General features: G+C 37.8%; 1 protein-coding gene across 1 annotated transcript in view; it reads right to left on the reverse strand.

The window, feature by feature from the left end:
* LOC129038987 (uncharacterized) overlaps positions 1-17,075 on the reverse strand; it is a 75,639-nt gene that overhangs the window by 14,998 nt on the left and 43,566 nt on the right. Inside the window, exon 2 of the mRNA XM_054492558.2 lies at positions 9,421-9,465. Coding sequence (XP_054348533.1) covers positions 9,421-9,465 — 45 coding nt within the window. The remainder of the gene's footprint in view (positions 1-9,420; positions 9,466-17,075) is intronic.

The raw sequence follows: 17,075 nt of genomic DNA on the forward strand, positions 1-17,075 counted from the left end.
AGCTGGAAATTAATCACCCAGTGCTACCAAGGCAGTTCATTACATGCAATTGACAGCTTCCTCTCTGTATTTTTAGATGGCTAAGAATCAAGTAGTTGCACACCAAAATGTGATTTTTTTCTTGCTTCTTGGCACAGGACCCGTATCTGTCATCATTTCATGTCCTCAAAGGCCTGAGAGAAGCTGCCATCCTTGGGCAACAAAGGATGCCATGCAAAGCAGCTCAGAACTTGAGTTGTTTCAACAGATGCTGTTTTATGTTTTGCCAAAGAATGGCCCCTTTTATTTCTGTCATGAATGCAGTCTTTCTTTCAGCTTCTAAATGTTTTCCAGTATTAACCCTAATCCTTATCTATCATTCTTTTAGGATGATGGGCTGTCCCTTTTCCTTTGGAACCAGCATAACCTTCACCATGTAAATATGGATTGCAAAGAAATGGAAACTTGGTGCTGTTCACCTTACAGCTCCTGATGATTTCTTATAGTGGGGGAGAGGGGGATTGCACTTCAAGGTCAGAGTAGCTGGGCCAAGTTATTCCAGTGTAAGAAAAAATGCTAACATTGAAATGAACAATTTTCCCCTGTAAAGATTCTCTGCCTAGGGGAATAGAAAGATCAGAAAAGGGAGCTGGTGGAGGAAAGAACTAGAATAAACAAAGCAAGCTCAGAACAATTTATTCCTATGTTTGTTTATTGAAATGGAACCAGGAAGGACCGATGAAGGTCTGAATTAATGTAATTTATAAGAAGAGAGGCTCCCCTCCAAGGCAATGAAATGATCTCTTTCCAAATATGTAACCAGGAGTGGCTCCCCATAAACCCAAGGCATGTCAGGGCAAAGATGGTATTCCAGATCTTTACAGCCTCCCCAGTTTTTGCCTCAGAGAGAGTTCCTAATTCACCATTTAGGGATTCAGAATTGTTAATCAAAGTTGCTCTGATGAAATTTTGAGGGTTGTTCTATTTCTTGTCACTAGTTGAATTGTTCAAAAGCACTGCCTCACAGATCTGATTTTCCTCATTGCGCTAGCATTTTCTTACCTTGGGGCAGGCAAAGGGCTAGTCAAACTTTAAAATTGGAACTTCTGCCATTTTTTTCCCTCAGAGCATTTGAAGTTTGTTTGTTTGGTCTGTTTGTTTTGTGTCTGTTACATTTCTCTATTTTGCTTTTCAAGTGCAAAACTACTGTGCTGGTGATGATAGAGGGGATACATAAAGGGGGGAAAATACTTGCTCAAGGAAGTTCACAGAGTGGATACTCTATATCCAATAATAACAGTGAGGAAAGAAAGAATGCAGTTGAAGATATGAGGGGCAGAGTAATACAGAGATTTTCACAGATGTAGAAGATTGCTGCCCAAATCCTTCTGTTTCTCTCTTTTTGTTCCTAGTGAGAGTTATTAAAATAGCTAACATCTACATGCCTATTCTGCACAGAGGAAGGATAAATGAAGAAAGCAAGAAACCACTAGCCTATGTGTAGGGTGATATGCCTTACAGCCATGCTCAGTTACTATTTTTGATCGCGGGCCTAGAAATAACCATCTGGGCAATCAGACTTTTGCATTGACATGCAATGTTGGCTAAATCCACAGGCAGCTGGCTGAGTACTATTTAAACTCAGTGCTGAGATAGGAGTAGGCCCTGACAGGCAGTAGTTACGGGACACTCATGTATTCTACCCATGTCAACAGTAATGATACTGTAATTCTTTCCAAAATGTGGTCCTTTTTGCTATGTTTTGACAAGCAGACCTGTTATTCTAACTTTCTGTATTATTGGAAACACATAGACTAGACATTGATACACATATATGCATATGCATGTGTTTATATGACTGTATATAGTTATGGAAGAATCCATGAGAGTCAATCATCCATATTTATTAAGTATATACACTATGCAAAGCACTTTATTGTGCAATATAGAAAAATATGGAAAAATTGTAAGCACACTAAGTCCAGGAGAGGTTGATTCACCTATTTTCCAGAACCTCACTTTGTGTTTCTATTAAGTGACTTATAGGGATCAGACAGTATCCAATATCATTTCTAGGTCTTTAATTCTATGATTCCATCATTTTGGATAGAAATTAAGTATACTGTTAAAGACACATGGACTGGATTAGTGGTTACAAGCATAAGCTTTGGTGTCAGATTCATTTTAAATACAAGTGCGGCTTCTGCCACTTAAAAGTTCTATGACCCTATGGCGTTTATTAAATTGGGCTTTAGTATCCCCAACTATAAAATAGGAAATTATAATTGTGATCTATCTCATACGGTTGTTTTATAGATTGAATGTGATAAAGCATGTAAAGCATTTTTCAGAAATTGTGGTAAAGGAGAATTATTACAAAAATGTTAGCGCTTTTATGCTATCGTGATGGTAGTTATGGAAGCATTGAAAACTGGGAAAAGTAAGTCAGCAGAACCCAATAAACTTGATTCCTTTGCACTGCCTTTTTTGTTGGAAAACTGTTGACTGGATAGATATTTTTCCTCTCCTGGGGGAAAAGTGAAGTTGTGAATTTCTTTGTACAGTTCAGAAGTAAATGAGACGATCTCATGTATAAATCACTGAATTCATATTAGTTCTAATCATTCCCACAAATACATCCAGGCTTTACGTGAGGCAAACACATCTATTTATTGAATCAGTTCATTAGCAGTGAAGATATATGTGTACATATATCTGTATAAACACATAAAATCGTTTTGGCATTTGTATGTTCATAGGAAAGAGCCAGGAACTATGGATAGATTAGAAGTCAGAAAATGCAGGTTTAAGCAGAGCTCTGATACTAACTTGTAGTGTCATTGTGGATAAGTTACTTAATCTTTCTAATCTCAGTTTACTTCTTTGTGCAACTAGGGCTTTACCTATTAAATGGTCTCAGCTCTAACACTGCCATGAAGTCTCATGATTCTTTGTCAACAATAGCTCCATGAATGATAACCTAAGATAAGTAGAATGAACTTCATTCTTGTATAGTTCAAGATTTCTCAAATTAGAATGGGAAATCTCAAGAGTCCAGACAATCTCAGCTCAATCAGCAATCTCAAGACCTCCTGACCAAAAGTTGTCCTGTTCATATGGCTCTGTCTCCTCCACCCCTGCAGCCAAAAATCCAATAGACATTCACTGGGAGCCAGCTATTGTCAAGCACTGCACTTGATGGTAGAAATTTAAGATATAAAATACATGTTCTAATGAGCAAGACATGTAATATTTACATTGTCTTAAATGCTAGGCAAGCTCACAGAAAAACTACTAAATATTTCTGGTAAAGTCTGATAAATTGACACACGAGTTTCTTTGGAGATGCATCTTAAAGGATGTCAAAGAATTGATCTGGTGGATAAAGTAATGAGGAGACAGTGGAAGTTCTCATGCAAAGGAAAAAAAACAATTGTAAAGATACAAAGGTGTGAGAAATCTTGATATAGTCAGAGAATAGAAATTACTGTGGATGTGAAATAAAGAACATTGGTTAAGAGGCCAGATACCAAAGTGAAATGGTCTAGGTTCAAATACCAGCTCCATCACTTAGGTGCAAATGCTGGGCTAATTATTTGACCTCTCTGCTTCAATTTCTTCATTTGCAGTATGAGAATGATAAGGTATTGTAAGGATATATTTTTGAAACATAGTCAGTATGAGCTATTGTTTTGAGTATCAAGTAGAGGGGGTTAGTGAGGCAATAGAGCAAGGAGACACTGAAGAGGTAGATTGTAATCTGATGACAACCAGAGGCTGTCTTATGCCTTGTGAAAAAAGGTCTCCTAGATGTGCCGATGGGGATTTATGCTGGAGAGTCCAGTGGCCATATTAATGGCATTGTGGCAGGAAGGAAGAGGGAAAATTGGAAGAGCCTTTTCATAAAAAAATAAGAGTGGAGGAATAGTCCAATATTTTGCCTTAGGTAACCAGATGAATTGCAACCATTAACATCTGAGGCAACATCTGAAAAGGAAGTGCGTTATTGGGAAATATGATAAATTTAATTTCATTGCGTTTACAGTGTCTGTGGGACATCAACTGGAGGTATTCAATGAATGTCTGGATATAGAGCAGTGTCTCAGAAGAAAGTCTAGAAATAGTGCTGTCCAATAGAAACCTACTGTGACCCTCAAATGCAAATTATTTAGTACATTAACTACATGTTTTATTTAACACAATATATCTAAAATGTTATTTCATCTTGTAATCAATATGAAATTATTAAGATGTTTTCTTGCCAGGTCTTAAACTTGGTGTGTATTTTATACTTAGCATATCTCAAGCCATATGTCAGGTGCTCGGTAGCCATATGTGGCTTGGGGACTACTGTATGGGACAGTGCTGTTCCAGAACATGGTAATGGGGAGGATTTATACATTTAACAATGGTCAGTTGAAAAACTCCAGGCACTGTGCTAGGAGTAAGAATTCAGTGATGTATAACACAGACACAGTTTCTCCTTCACTAAACTTTCAAGTTATTAGGGAATAGCAGTTCTGCTGGCCTTAATGTTCTTTCTGTGCACATTAAATAACAGTGAAGTCACTGGGCAAAGTTGTCCCAAACCAAGGATCACAGAGCACACGTGAGATTTCTGTGCCTCTTTTTTGTTTGTTTGTTTGTTTGTTTATTTGTTTGGAGATGCAGTGTCTCTCTGTTGTCCAGTCTGCAGTAGCATGATCTCGGCTCACTGCAACCTCCGCCTCCCGGTTCAAGAGGTTCTGCTGCCTCAGCCTCCCAAGTAGCTGGGATTACAGGTGCACACCACCATGCCTGCCTAATTTTTGTATTTTTAGTAGAGATGGGGTTTCACCATGTTGGCCAGGCTGGCCTCAAACTCCTGACCTCGTGATCCACCCTCCTCGGCTTCCCAAAGTGCTGGGATTACAGGCGTGACCCACTGTGCCCAGTCATGATTTCTATGCCTCTTTACCCTCTCTGCCCTGAAACTTTTTGTAGTACAAATTGTACAAAGTCATAAGTGGGGATGTCACAATTTATCCCGTCAGGGAAAGCAGACATTTACAAGTACTTAAAATAAAATGAGAGTGTTATAAGGGAAGAAACTCATGTGAGGGGACTTGGTTGCTTAAAGATCAGGAATGTCTCTGAAGTAATGACATCTAAGCTGGGAACTGAAGGATCACCAGGAATTAGACCAATGGGAATGTGGGTGGGTATTCCAGGCAGAAATTAGGATACATTTGAAAGTACAGAGGCGAGGCCCTTAGGGAAAGTCGTGGAGCTAAGAGAGATTTGGACCATGTGTGGAGAGGAAGAGAGGAAGGACATGAAGTTAGAGGGTCTAGGGGCTTCTCTGCGGGGTGGATTAAGGGAGCAAGGGACACACAGAGCCAGGGATACTAATGATGTTAGTAGACAGCAAGAGATCTTGGAAGGAACCTGGGAAGGGGCAGTCAGAAATGCAGAATAAAAACCAGAAATGAGTAATGACATACAAGACAACTAGTGAGAGGGAAAATTCACTTTGTGAAAAGGACCAACAATGTGTCAACTACAGCAAGGAAGTCAAGGCTGAGAAGGCTAAAAAGTGGCTGTGGGATCAATTAATGAAGGTAGCGTTGAGGCCTTGGTGAGCACAGCTGTGAGAGAAGAGGTAGAAACCAAATCATAGCAGTGGAAAAACAAATGGAGCTTGAAGAACAGAAGGTGTTTTAAAGAAAGCTGACTGTTGGGAAATGAAGGAAGGTGACGTTCCTACAAAAAGAGAAGTACACTATAGCGTTGGTGAGAGTTGTTTGCTCTTTTATTTTTGTTTTTAATCATGGGATACTAGCACATCTCTAAACTTCATATTCCCACTGTTCTCTCTCCAACTCTGGTACAGAAAACATACATCTGGTACTTTTTTTTTTTTTTTTTTTTTTTTTTTTTTGAGACAGAGTTTCACTCTGTCGCCCAGGCTGGAGTACAGTAGTGTGATCTCGGCTCACTGCAGCCTCCACCTCCCAGGTTCAAGTGATTCTCCTGCCTCAGCCTGGTATTATAGGTGTGCGCCAGCATGCCCAGCTGATTTTTTGTATTTTTAGTAGAGACACTGTTTCACCATGTTGGCCAGGCTGGTCTCGAACTCCTGATCTCTGGTGATCTGCCTGCCTTGGCCTCCCAAAATGCTGGGATTACAGGCATAAGCCACCATGCCCAGCCCATCTGATACCCTTTAGAAATGGACACATGAGTCAGAAGCTGTTATTGGATTCTCCTTGTTAACTTATTGCACAACTTGGGGCCTTGTGATTGAATGGGTGTTGAATTTGGATACACAGGATTGAGTCGTCAAGGGACCATCAGAGGAAGAGCCTAGTAACCACTCTCTCTTCCCTCTGTCCATCATTGTCCTCCCAGGTATGAAGGAAATCATTCATTTTTCACTGAACACTTACTTCATGCTGGGACCTAAGCAACAACTGTGGCAACAATGGACTTATTGGTAATTTACTATGTGCAGACACTCTCCTCACCTTTTGACAGGTATTGTCTCACTTAATCTGTCTCAAATCTTCACTGGACATATACTGTTATTTCTTTGGCTGAGCAATAAGAAAAACTGAGAGAGATTAAAAATGCCAACTAGAGGTGCATGGCTGCATCCATCAGGCCCACAGACTCTAAAACATGCTCATAACCACCATGCTACCTACTCAATAGAAATACATAATAAAGCAGCAGATGTGCCTTAGTCCATTATCGTTTCATGGTGGAACCTTAACCAACACTCTTCCCTTGAAATTTTTCCCAGATTAACTCCAACCATCCCAAGGCTCTGGTTTACCTTGCCATTGTGCTTCCTTTTGATCATATGTATTGTTTTTGTTTCAGTTTTTCATGTGGATATCCTGCTGAATGTTTATTATCCTTGTTTGCGTACCTGGTGGACGTAAGGCATCTCTCAAATTTCTCTCTCTCTCTTTTTTTTTTTTCCTTAACATTCTCAGGTTTTAAAAAATCATTTAAATGGAAGGGTCACATGAAATTAGCTTCTCTACTAATTTGGTCTTGTTTTTCTAATCATGGTTGGGTGGAGCGCCCTCTCTCCTGAATCCTCTTTCCTTTTTCAGAGAACGTTGATTAGATGACCAAAAGTACCCGGCCCTTTGCCAAGTGTGATAGAAAACAGGGAGAAGGTATCATCACCGTTTCACAGATGCCTACATTCCAAAGGATCTCATCAGAGCATAAGAGCTCTTCCAGATAATTAGTAATTGGTCCTCACAGCACCCCTGGGAAGTACTGGGTAGCACCAAAGCTACACAGAGCATAAATGAGCCTTTCCAGAGTGCAAGACAATTTCCTCCTCAGTGATGGGGACAATTATAGTGATCCACCTTACAGGGGTGTCAATTATTCACAATCTAAAAGCCCTGAGAATTACGAACCTCACTAGGAATATGTATACACAGCACACTTGTATTGTACTTAATTGGCATTCTCATTTCCCCTGCCCTGCTACCTGCAAATCACACCACAATGGCACCCTTGGGTTTACCTTTGGTCCTGGTTATTGACATGGAGCCTGCCTCCTTGCATCAAAGATCTGCCTGGATCACACAAGAGGATAGAAGAACAAACCTGCCAGGTGTTGATGAGCTCATGACAAGCAACCTAAATGGAATTCTGACAGGCCTTCCCAGCCTTCTACATAAACATAATGAATCAACACAGAATACACACTCAATAAGCTACAAGTAAAGCAGAAAGCAATGTATGAGGATAAAGGGAAGAACAACAGATTGATCCAGCTCAACGATAGGAATTGCAAAAATCATTCTGAATGGTGCAGGGTGCAAGTGAAATATTCCAAATAAGCTTCTGTTAACAATTGCCACCAATGACCCATTCACCTTTGGATTCTTTTTACTTGAGCCTGTTTTATCTCCTCCCTCTCTCCTATACCTTACCTACCTTATTTTCATCTTTTTATGTGTAACTGTCCAATCTCTCTGATGAATTGAAATTGTGAGCTTTAGGCAAGGAATATATCCCGTATGTTATTTTGATTCAATTAAATTAGAAACACAGTCACAAAAACAAAACCACCATTTCTGCTCCACCGCTCTTCACCTGTGGAATTGCTTATGCATTTCATTATTGGAACATTCACCATTCAATTCTTTCCATCTTCTTTGTTTCAGCACTTCTTCTTTATTCAACTCTTCATTTCATGCAACAGCTATTATTGGACGTGTTCACACACAGACTAGGAAATTGTTTGCTACAGAGACAGTTGCAGAAGTAGCCTCAATAAAATAAATGGAAATAGCATTTCTGGATAAAAGAACTCTTCTATTAGATATTACTGACTCTATCTAAATATCTGAGTTCCTTAAAGATTTCTGGGACAGGTCTGTGTAGAAGGGAGGCTCAGTATAAAGGAAGAGGAGAGGAAACTGAATGATCATCAGAGGCAGAGCCAGAAGTAAGGTGAGAATTGATAAATGAACTATTCACAGAAATGTCTTTCAAAATGTAATTATAAACCATTCTTTAGAACGTAAGGTTTTTACACAAAAACACCACTACTTAGTACCTTCTCTCCCAAATGTATGCAGTGACATTGTCTCAACCTGGAACCCTTTAGAGAGGAGTCATGCTAATACTATTACCTCTATAATTTCCAGATGTGATGCAATAACTAAAATAGATCATCCCTTACCAAAGAAGAAGAGGCAGAAAGACAGAATCAGGTAAATTAGAGCTGATAGGTCTTGGGACAATTGCACAAACTCTTAAAACCTAAGTGATTAGAAAGTGTCCATGTTTTTCATTAGTTAAATGTTTGCCACATGATCATAAATCTGACCTCTAGTTGATTGCCTGCATAAAGGATTCAATGACCAAGATGGAAGTTGTTATATTTGTCTTAGGAAAATAGGGAGTGAGCTCACACATTTTAATTTTAAATCTGCATTGAATAAAAAACTCTGAAAACACAGAGCAAGTTATAAATTCAGGAAGAAATCATTTCCAGGACTATCTTTCTAAACAGAATGCATTAAAGTAGCTGGAAAATTGTCCATTGTAGAGCTAAACAAAGATGCTTCATTTCTTATCCCTTTCCATTAAGTGAGAAAATAGAGCACGCCAACCAAAGAAATCAAAAATAACTCTCCTCAGCAAGCTTAAGGAACATTTTCCACAGCTCAGGTCATTGGTCATTGAGATCAAATGAGAGGAAATTTTGAGCATTCCACCCAGAGCTCATGGTGGGGTCCACAGTGTGTGTGGATACAGACAGCATGCATTTGTGAGAAATCAGCCTCAGAATGTGCTTGTCAAAGCCAATTTAAAAATATTCTATCACACTGTTAGGAAACACCTCATTATGAGAAGGAACTCTGCTTTGGGGTGGTTGGTATAAACAAACACAATGTTTTAACTTTATAGATTAATACATACCTGATATTTTGTATAATACTTTAAAGACCGGGCATCATAGGAGATCTGAGAACATAGAAACCAAGAAACATGTTAACTCCTGTAATGGAAATGTATAAAACATAAACTTAATAAGCACCAAGCTACAATGTATTTTTGTGCCTGGATTATCCAATTGAGATATTTATATATATTAAAGTTACTGTCAGTTCTCCATATCACTTTTGTGCTTATAAATCTGGTGAAAAAGGGGCCCAGGGCATTAATATATTATTTATTCACTTATTTGCAAGATGTATCTAGCATATAGCCTTTAAATAGCTAACAGCATTGTGTCTGGGTACTCTGCACTTGCAATATTTAACATTAGGCCCTGGTAACAAGCAAGTAAGTGGGGGATTGTTCTGACTTTTTCAAGTATTGTGGCCATGTGGAGGGATAAAACAATTTGGATTTATTGGAATGAATTCCAATTCGAAAATAAAAGAGTAAACCATGACATGGTTCAAACATTTCTAATTAATATTTTGATGAACGATAATTCTGTGTCCCTAAAGATACTAAATTCATGTTAATATTGGATATAACAACCCATTGAGACACTATCCTTGGGTGGAATTGACACTGATCACATTTCAAGGTAGGTTTATGGTCAGGTAACACAATGTTTATGCACTCATACACAGCAAGAGCAGAAAAATTCTACTTTTTTTTTTTTCTGATAAGAAGAAACCTCCCAGGACTTATCTTTGGCCCCTTGAGAGCTTCCGGTTGTTTTTCACATCTGCCTGTATTCACTTCTTCCCTCCATTGCTTCTCTGAAAGATCTGTAAATAAACACCTCAAAATTATTCACAGCATTGTAGTCTCAGCACTGTATTGCTATAGGATGTCATGCTGGGTTGAAGGGTGAGATTTTTGAGGCACACGGGAATGAAACAAGGTGGCCAATATCACATAGGCAGTTAGTGAGTGGAGGAACCCTCTGAGTTCCTTCCTTCTTGTGGTCATTATGGAGTGAACATGGACTTGGTTTCAATTAAGGCTTGTGCTGACATCCATTGTCTGTTGAAGGACTTTGTGCATATTGCACAATGCTGTTCCGGTTGGGATAGCTTCCCCTGGGTTAGGTGACCCCATATCCTACTGGAGTCTTTCCTCCAAAATGGGTGGGAAGCAGAGGGTTTTTGTTTGTTTGTTTGTTTGTTTTTTTCAAGTACATGAGGGAAGAAATCCACTGTTCCTAAAGGAGAAGAGAATTCCTATTCCCAAGTATTTCTTGCAGAGAGAAACACATGTCCACTGGGCTGCTGAGCTCAGGTACTCTGTGAAAGGGAGCTGGGAGTTTAGGCCTTATCCTCAAAGAATAATTGAAAATACTTGCACTCTGCACTGGGTGATCTCACAGTCCTCTCTATCAGTACCTCTGTGGATATGGCTCTTCAGAATCTGCCAGCACCTTGGAAAGACTTCAAACCACATCTTTTCAGCAATGACCTGAGTTTACATGGTCTCTCTGTGACAGCAACCAAGTGATCTGGCCCAGATTTTTGTTCCATGCCTGAACTCGTTCTTTGCTGATAAAGTTAAACCTATTCTGATTGCCTATTTTTGCGTCTTGTGCATTCCACAGGGAATTCCACAAGTTCAGGATAGCTCTCACTCAGTACTGCTCTATTTGAAAGTGCTACATGGAATCCTGGTTACCACCACCAAGGCTTGTACATCTCTGCCTGTTTTCCTGAAAATTGATCTCCCAACTCATTTAGCCAGGTCATCTAGTTTTGTTCTGAGGTTAAATGTACTCAAAGTAAGAAGAGATATTTTCCCTCTCTATTTATTAGATGAAAGTATTGTGGCTGAAGACTTGTCCTGGGGACACACTTTCCTGCTACCCCTTCCCCTTCCCGGTGCACGTCTGCTCTGAAGCGCACAGTACACTGTAACACTGCAACATGGCAGAAGGAAGCTGTAATGAGGTGTGATAAGGCCTAGTTCCAATCCTGTATTTAACTCCCTGTTTGCATTTAGGCAAATCTTTAAAATCTCTTTAAACTGCAGGTTCCTCATATCAAGCTCAAGGAGATGTCCAGTGTACTGTGCGGGCAATATATGTAAGAGTGTTTAAAAACATTTTAAAAGGCAGATTAGTACAAGTATAGAGTAGTTTTTGACATAGAGTGGTATATGGCAGTTATAGAACAGTCATTGCTTTTCATTTTGTCTGTCTTTCCTCCCCTTCTTTTTAGTTCTGCTGGCTCATCCCTTTTTTCAACTTGCTTGAATTATTGACATCCAGCTGTACATCAGGTATATGGCAAGTCCTGAGAATTGAAGACTGATAACACAGCTCTCTATTCTTCAATGCTTATAATCCCATCATAGAGACCCACCAAACCAGTGATTACCCTGTGAACACCCTGACAAGGGCATCTAAATGAGCTGTTAGCATCAGACAAGCCTTCCTGGATGAGTTGATATTTCAAATGAGGTTTGAAGGAAAGGATGCAGGAGATAACAAGTTGAAGAAGAAATTGCTCCATTAAAAGAGAATGGTGCATACAAATGCTCGTGGATAACATAGCATTAAGTATTTGGGAACCTAAATCAGCTGGCATTGCAGCAGCACAATGTATTAGAGAGACAGGGCCGGGAATGAGGCTAGAATGATGGTCAGGGCCCTCACCAGTGATATTAAAAATATTAGTCTTTATCCAAAACTTAAACAATGACTTGTTGTTTAAGGAGAGATCAAATCTGTGTCTTGCATGTGTGCATGCCTGTGGTTTGTGGGGACCAATTGCCATATAATATTTTTCATTTTGAGATGATCCATTTGTATTCTCTATCCTCAAATATATGAATTAACTGGTTGGGTGATATCCTTCAAGGTGATTGAAGTTTTAATCCATCATAAAATGAGAATAATTTGAATTTCTTAAAATTGGTAGGTGTTTCAGTGGCCTGGCTTGAATTAGTGATTTGATTAAAATCCAAATGTGAGGAAATAGAACTTCACACTCCCAAACCACAAGCACAATAGCCATTCAATTGGACTCATTAGGGCAGTTGTAGTCATTATGTCACGGGAAAAATAGGTATGGTGACTAACTTAAATGACCATTCATGGCATTTATTTTAAAAAACTGAATTTGAAAAACACTTGTAATGGCTCACTCAGTCATGAATAAAGACACATTAATTTTCTCTTAACAAAATATTTAATTCTCTTAAATAATTTCAAAATAAAATGCAGCCATCATGATGAAAAATGGCCCTCCAAAAATAATGATGATTATGATTAGATATTAATCATGATAGAGATTATGGACCATCACATTACTTTGCTCAATATATTGACTCTGCTCTGTCAATTTCTAGGCTTTCCATATTTTTTAGGTATTCTAATGGTAAAAATTAATTTATGGAAATTAATTTATATCTAAATGAAAGTAAACCAATTAACAATAGGAAGCTTTTAAGGGAAAGGTTTTCAATTATTGCCAGTGTTATTTTTAAAGGCTTGTGATTTCTATTAAATTTTTCCATCCCCTGTTTCTGTAATTCATTGGTGCTAAAGACAGTATTTTATTAACTCAGCAATGAAGATTCATTGTGTGTTCTGTACTCACAAATTATTTGGTTTTCTTTCTTCTTTTCCTTCCCTTCCTCTTTTTCTACCTCTTTCTTCTTTTACTATTCATTACATGTAATCTTTTTTTACCCCCATACAATCTTTGGCACTGATTTTTGTCAAGCTTTTGGAAATCATTTCAAAGCCTCTTCTTGCTTATTTTTGGATACAGAGTTTCACCCCATGGGAATTAATTTCCTGACCTCTCCCGACTCTTAATAACTAACACACCCACTCTAACCGACATCTATCCAGTTACAGTCTATTCATAATCTTGGAAATTAGTTGAGATTACTTAAAAATATTTGTCTACTATTAACGTAGGAATAGCAACTTAGGCTCATTTCCGGGTATTTTTTTTCAGGTCAAATTGAACAAGTTCTGTGCCTTATGCTCCAAGAGACCCACAATAAATAATTTCATAATTTTTCAAACCAGATACCCATGTAGAGATACATAATGATTCTTCATTTGAAACCAGTACACATGTAGTTATAAGAATATTTTACTTCTTAGTAAAGCAATTAGTAGCAACATTAAATCCAAGGCCTTTTTATTTTTGTCTTTTAATGACAAGCATTTTTACCACGCATTTCCAACTTTTTGGCTGGAACTATGCTCAGCGCTCTGCAATTTATATTTTAGCCTCTATAATGTTAGTGAGATATTAATATATGCATGAAGAGTTGTAGTGAATGTAATTACAGTGGCAAAATGATAAACACATAGCTATTTTGCCTGGTAATATTATGTATTTTAACAGGTTTATTTGTTCAACAGTTCTAACTTTAATTACATTTTGCCATTTGGGATTTTTAGACATACAACAATCATAGCTCTTCTCTGGCTATTAGTCTAAGAAGATTGCATTCATTATAAAAATAATCCATATTTGTTTATTTAATTTTTTTTCTTAATGCTATGCAAGTGAACTAAGAAATGATAACTTTGTGTGCTGCTGGTATTATGTGACTCATTTGAATGCTAAACAAATCATTCCCCATTCCTACCTGTGGCAGTGAAAGATGCTCAACAGGGCTTTCGCTTCAGGACTGCTCAGTCTTAGGGACTGTGCTGTATACTCTCACACAGACATGGAGCTAGTCATCAAAATGTTGGTTCTAGATCACTCTGAAAATACCAAATGCTTTGGGAAGCAAGCTAACAAAAAATAAACAGGGAATGGGCACTGAAGCTAACAAATAGGTGCAGAGGGCCAGCCTCCGTAACAGCCAAGCTCAGTCGTTTTGTGCTCAACCGCAGCAAAATAACCTCTGAAATTATTCCCTGCCATGGAGTGAACAGAAGACCTGGGTAAATCTCAAGAAGGTGAGAGTGTGAGCATGGGGTGAGCTCATGTTATATCAGTGAACATTCCAGAAAGCATACTGATAGCTCTTTTGCAAAGTGACTGTTATATGATGTGTTCATTATGTTCATGCTTATGCAGAATGCAATTAAGCTTTTAGTTCCAAAAGCCTTTTTCTGCTTTCCATCCCCAGATACTTATTTGGGAATCTACCTCTGCAATACTCTTTCAGCAAAGCCAAATTATTCCTGCAGTGAATTCTTTTGATAAAAGCAGATTTTTTTTCTAGGTTTGGCCAAAAGATACGTTCTATTTGGTTTACACAATGTTATTGTTGGAAGTATGACTTACATGCAGTCAAATGCGCAGATCTGGTGTTTGACTTGATGAATTGTACTTATGTATATACCCATGTAACGACCTCTCAGATCAAAAAGTAGAATATTTCTGACTCCCCAGATGGCTCTCTCATATCTCTCTTCAGCACTCCCCCATTCCACAGGATAACTTGTATAGAATTTTTTAATTTATAAAAGTAGATTTAAGGTTAAAAATATGGTGATGACTTTTGATAATACTGCAATCAATTTTTAGTATTTTGACCTCCAGGTATTTAAGTACAACTCTTTATCCCTGATAAATAGAACTGCAAAACACATTTTAATGAAAGAGAAAAAAGTTCTTCCTCATTCATTTGTTAAACATATATTGTAATATATAAAATGTGTTAGAGGCTAGAAATATAAAGATTAAAAACAACAACAACACACACTGCAGACTCTGGCCTGAAGGGGTTTGCACTTAGGTGCCCTCGAGCTATGATTTTAGCTATCATTGCAAATATGCATATGTGTATTTGTGCACATGCTACACATACACACACATGCACAGCTTCTATTTATTTTATTCTGTTTTTCCACATATGTAAAACTAAAATAAGGTCAGATGATGTGTTCATCGTGTTGGATGAACCAGCGTGGCCTTAATAACTTCCTCCCCACCCAGGCTTGAAGTTAGAAGCAGCCTATAAAAGCCACCAGATCAGCAAGCACATTCTGAACCTGATAGTTGTACTCTAGTTTCTTTAGTTTGCACCCTACTCTCTTGGGATGGAATCTGCCTTTGTGCCTATCTTTTTAGTCTGATGTTCATTTGGACCATCTTCTTGGTTCTTGATAACACCTTTTCTTTGTACATTGTGTTTTTGTTCTCTCTTGTCCCATGCTCTGAAGCCCATGGCCATCCCCTCAGACAACTCTGGCTGCTGGCACCCCGTTGCGGATTGCACTCTTAACTGTTACTTAAACAAAAATAGAGTGTTGATGGCAGGCTTGTGTTCTAAGTAACAAGATTCTCTTGGCATAAATACTTGCATTTACAATAATTTTTTTAGTTCTCTTGGTTCTTCCAGAAAATACAACATTTTCCTGGGGAATTGTCTTTCCAAGGAAATTTCCTTGGAATTCTCATAGATAATTTCTTTCTGATTTAACAAGTGGGCACGTCTGATTCTCTTTTCTTGGATAGGTTTTCTTCATACCTTTGCATTACGGTACGTTGTAGTGAAATTCGTGTTTTTAATAACATGGGCTTTTAATGTGCCCAACAATTCCCAATTACTAAAACACACACACTTCCACACTCAAATACTCATAATATCTTAATGTTTTTTGCAGCTGTTGTTTATCCATGAATTATTATTGCAATGCTTAACCGGAGATAGAAACTCACCATGAACTTATCAAGTTTTCCTCTTCAGAAGTTTCACTTCAGTTTGAAATAAAATGCAACTGATGAAACAATCGCTGTGTGTCATAAATTATAGGTATCTGACATTCATTACAAGGAAAGAAACAGTCAAATATCATGGGACTCATATTTATTTTGTCTATATTATCTATATATATTATATTATATACATATATACACATATATATTATATACATACATATATACATATATATTATATACATACATATATACATATATATTATATAATACATATATACATATATAATATACATATGTATTATAGATAATATATATGTATATTTTGACAGAGAAGGAAGAACACCACTCAGGAGTGTTTAATCTACCGTAGTTTGATATTGTCTTTCTCGTTTGAATGACTTGGTTCTGTTTTTTGGTTATCTGCAATTAGTGTGCTATTTATTTCCAGAATAGAGGAAACTGAAGCTTACTCTGTGTACACAAAACAATACTGTACCCATTCAATCATGTAGAAATAGAAAGAGTTATCTCATGGAAAATTCATTTTTTTTCTTGTTTTGGTACTTTTCCTGAAGTTTTAGAATATGTTCTACTTTTGTTTGTGACACAAATTTTGGATCTTTTGAAACTATGGAGGACACACTGCAGTTGAGCCTGCAAACTGATAACTATCTTTTTGGTGGCACCCTGTCTTGGTCATTACTGACATCAAAGCACATTCTTCCTCCATCCTGATAGGTACATAACATATGGGGTGCCGCTTGCAGTGTATAAAATATACCATGCTGATATGGACATAAAAATAGACACATTAACCAATGGAACAGGATAGAAAACCTAGAAACAAGCCTGTGCGTTTACGTTCGATTGATTCTTAACAAAGATGCCAAAAACATACAATAAAAAAGGACGGTTTGTTTGATAAATGGTGTTGGAAAACTAGTTATCCACAAGCAGAAAAATGAAATTGGATTCTCATCTAACACCATGTGCAAATATCAA

Source organism: Pongo pygmaeus, chromosome 5 (assembly GCF_028885625.2).
Source record: "Pongo pygmaeus isolate AG05252 chromosome 5, NHGRI_mPonPyg2-v2.0_pri, whole genome shotgun sequence".
Classification (NCBI taxonomy): domain Eukaryota; kingdom Metazoa; phylum Chordata; class Mammalia; order Primates; family Hominidae; genus Pongo; species Pongo pygmaeus.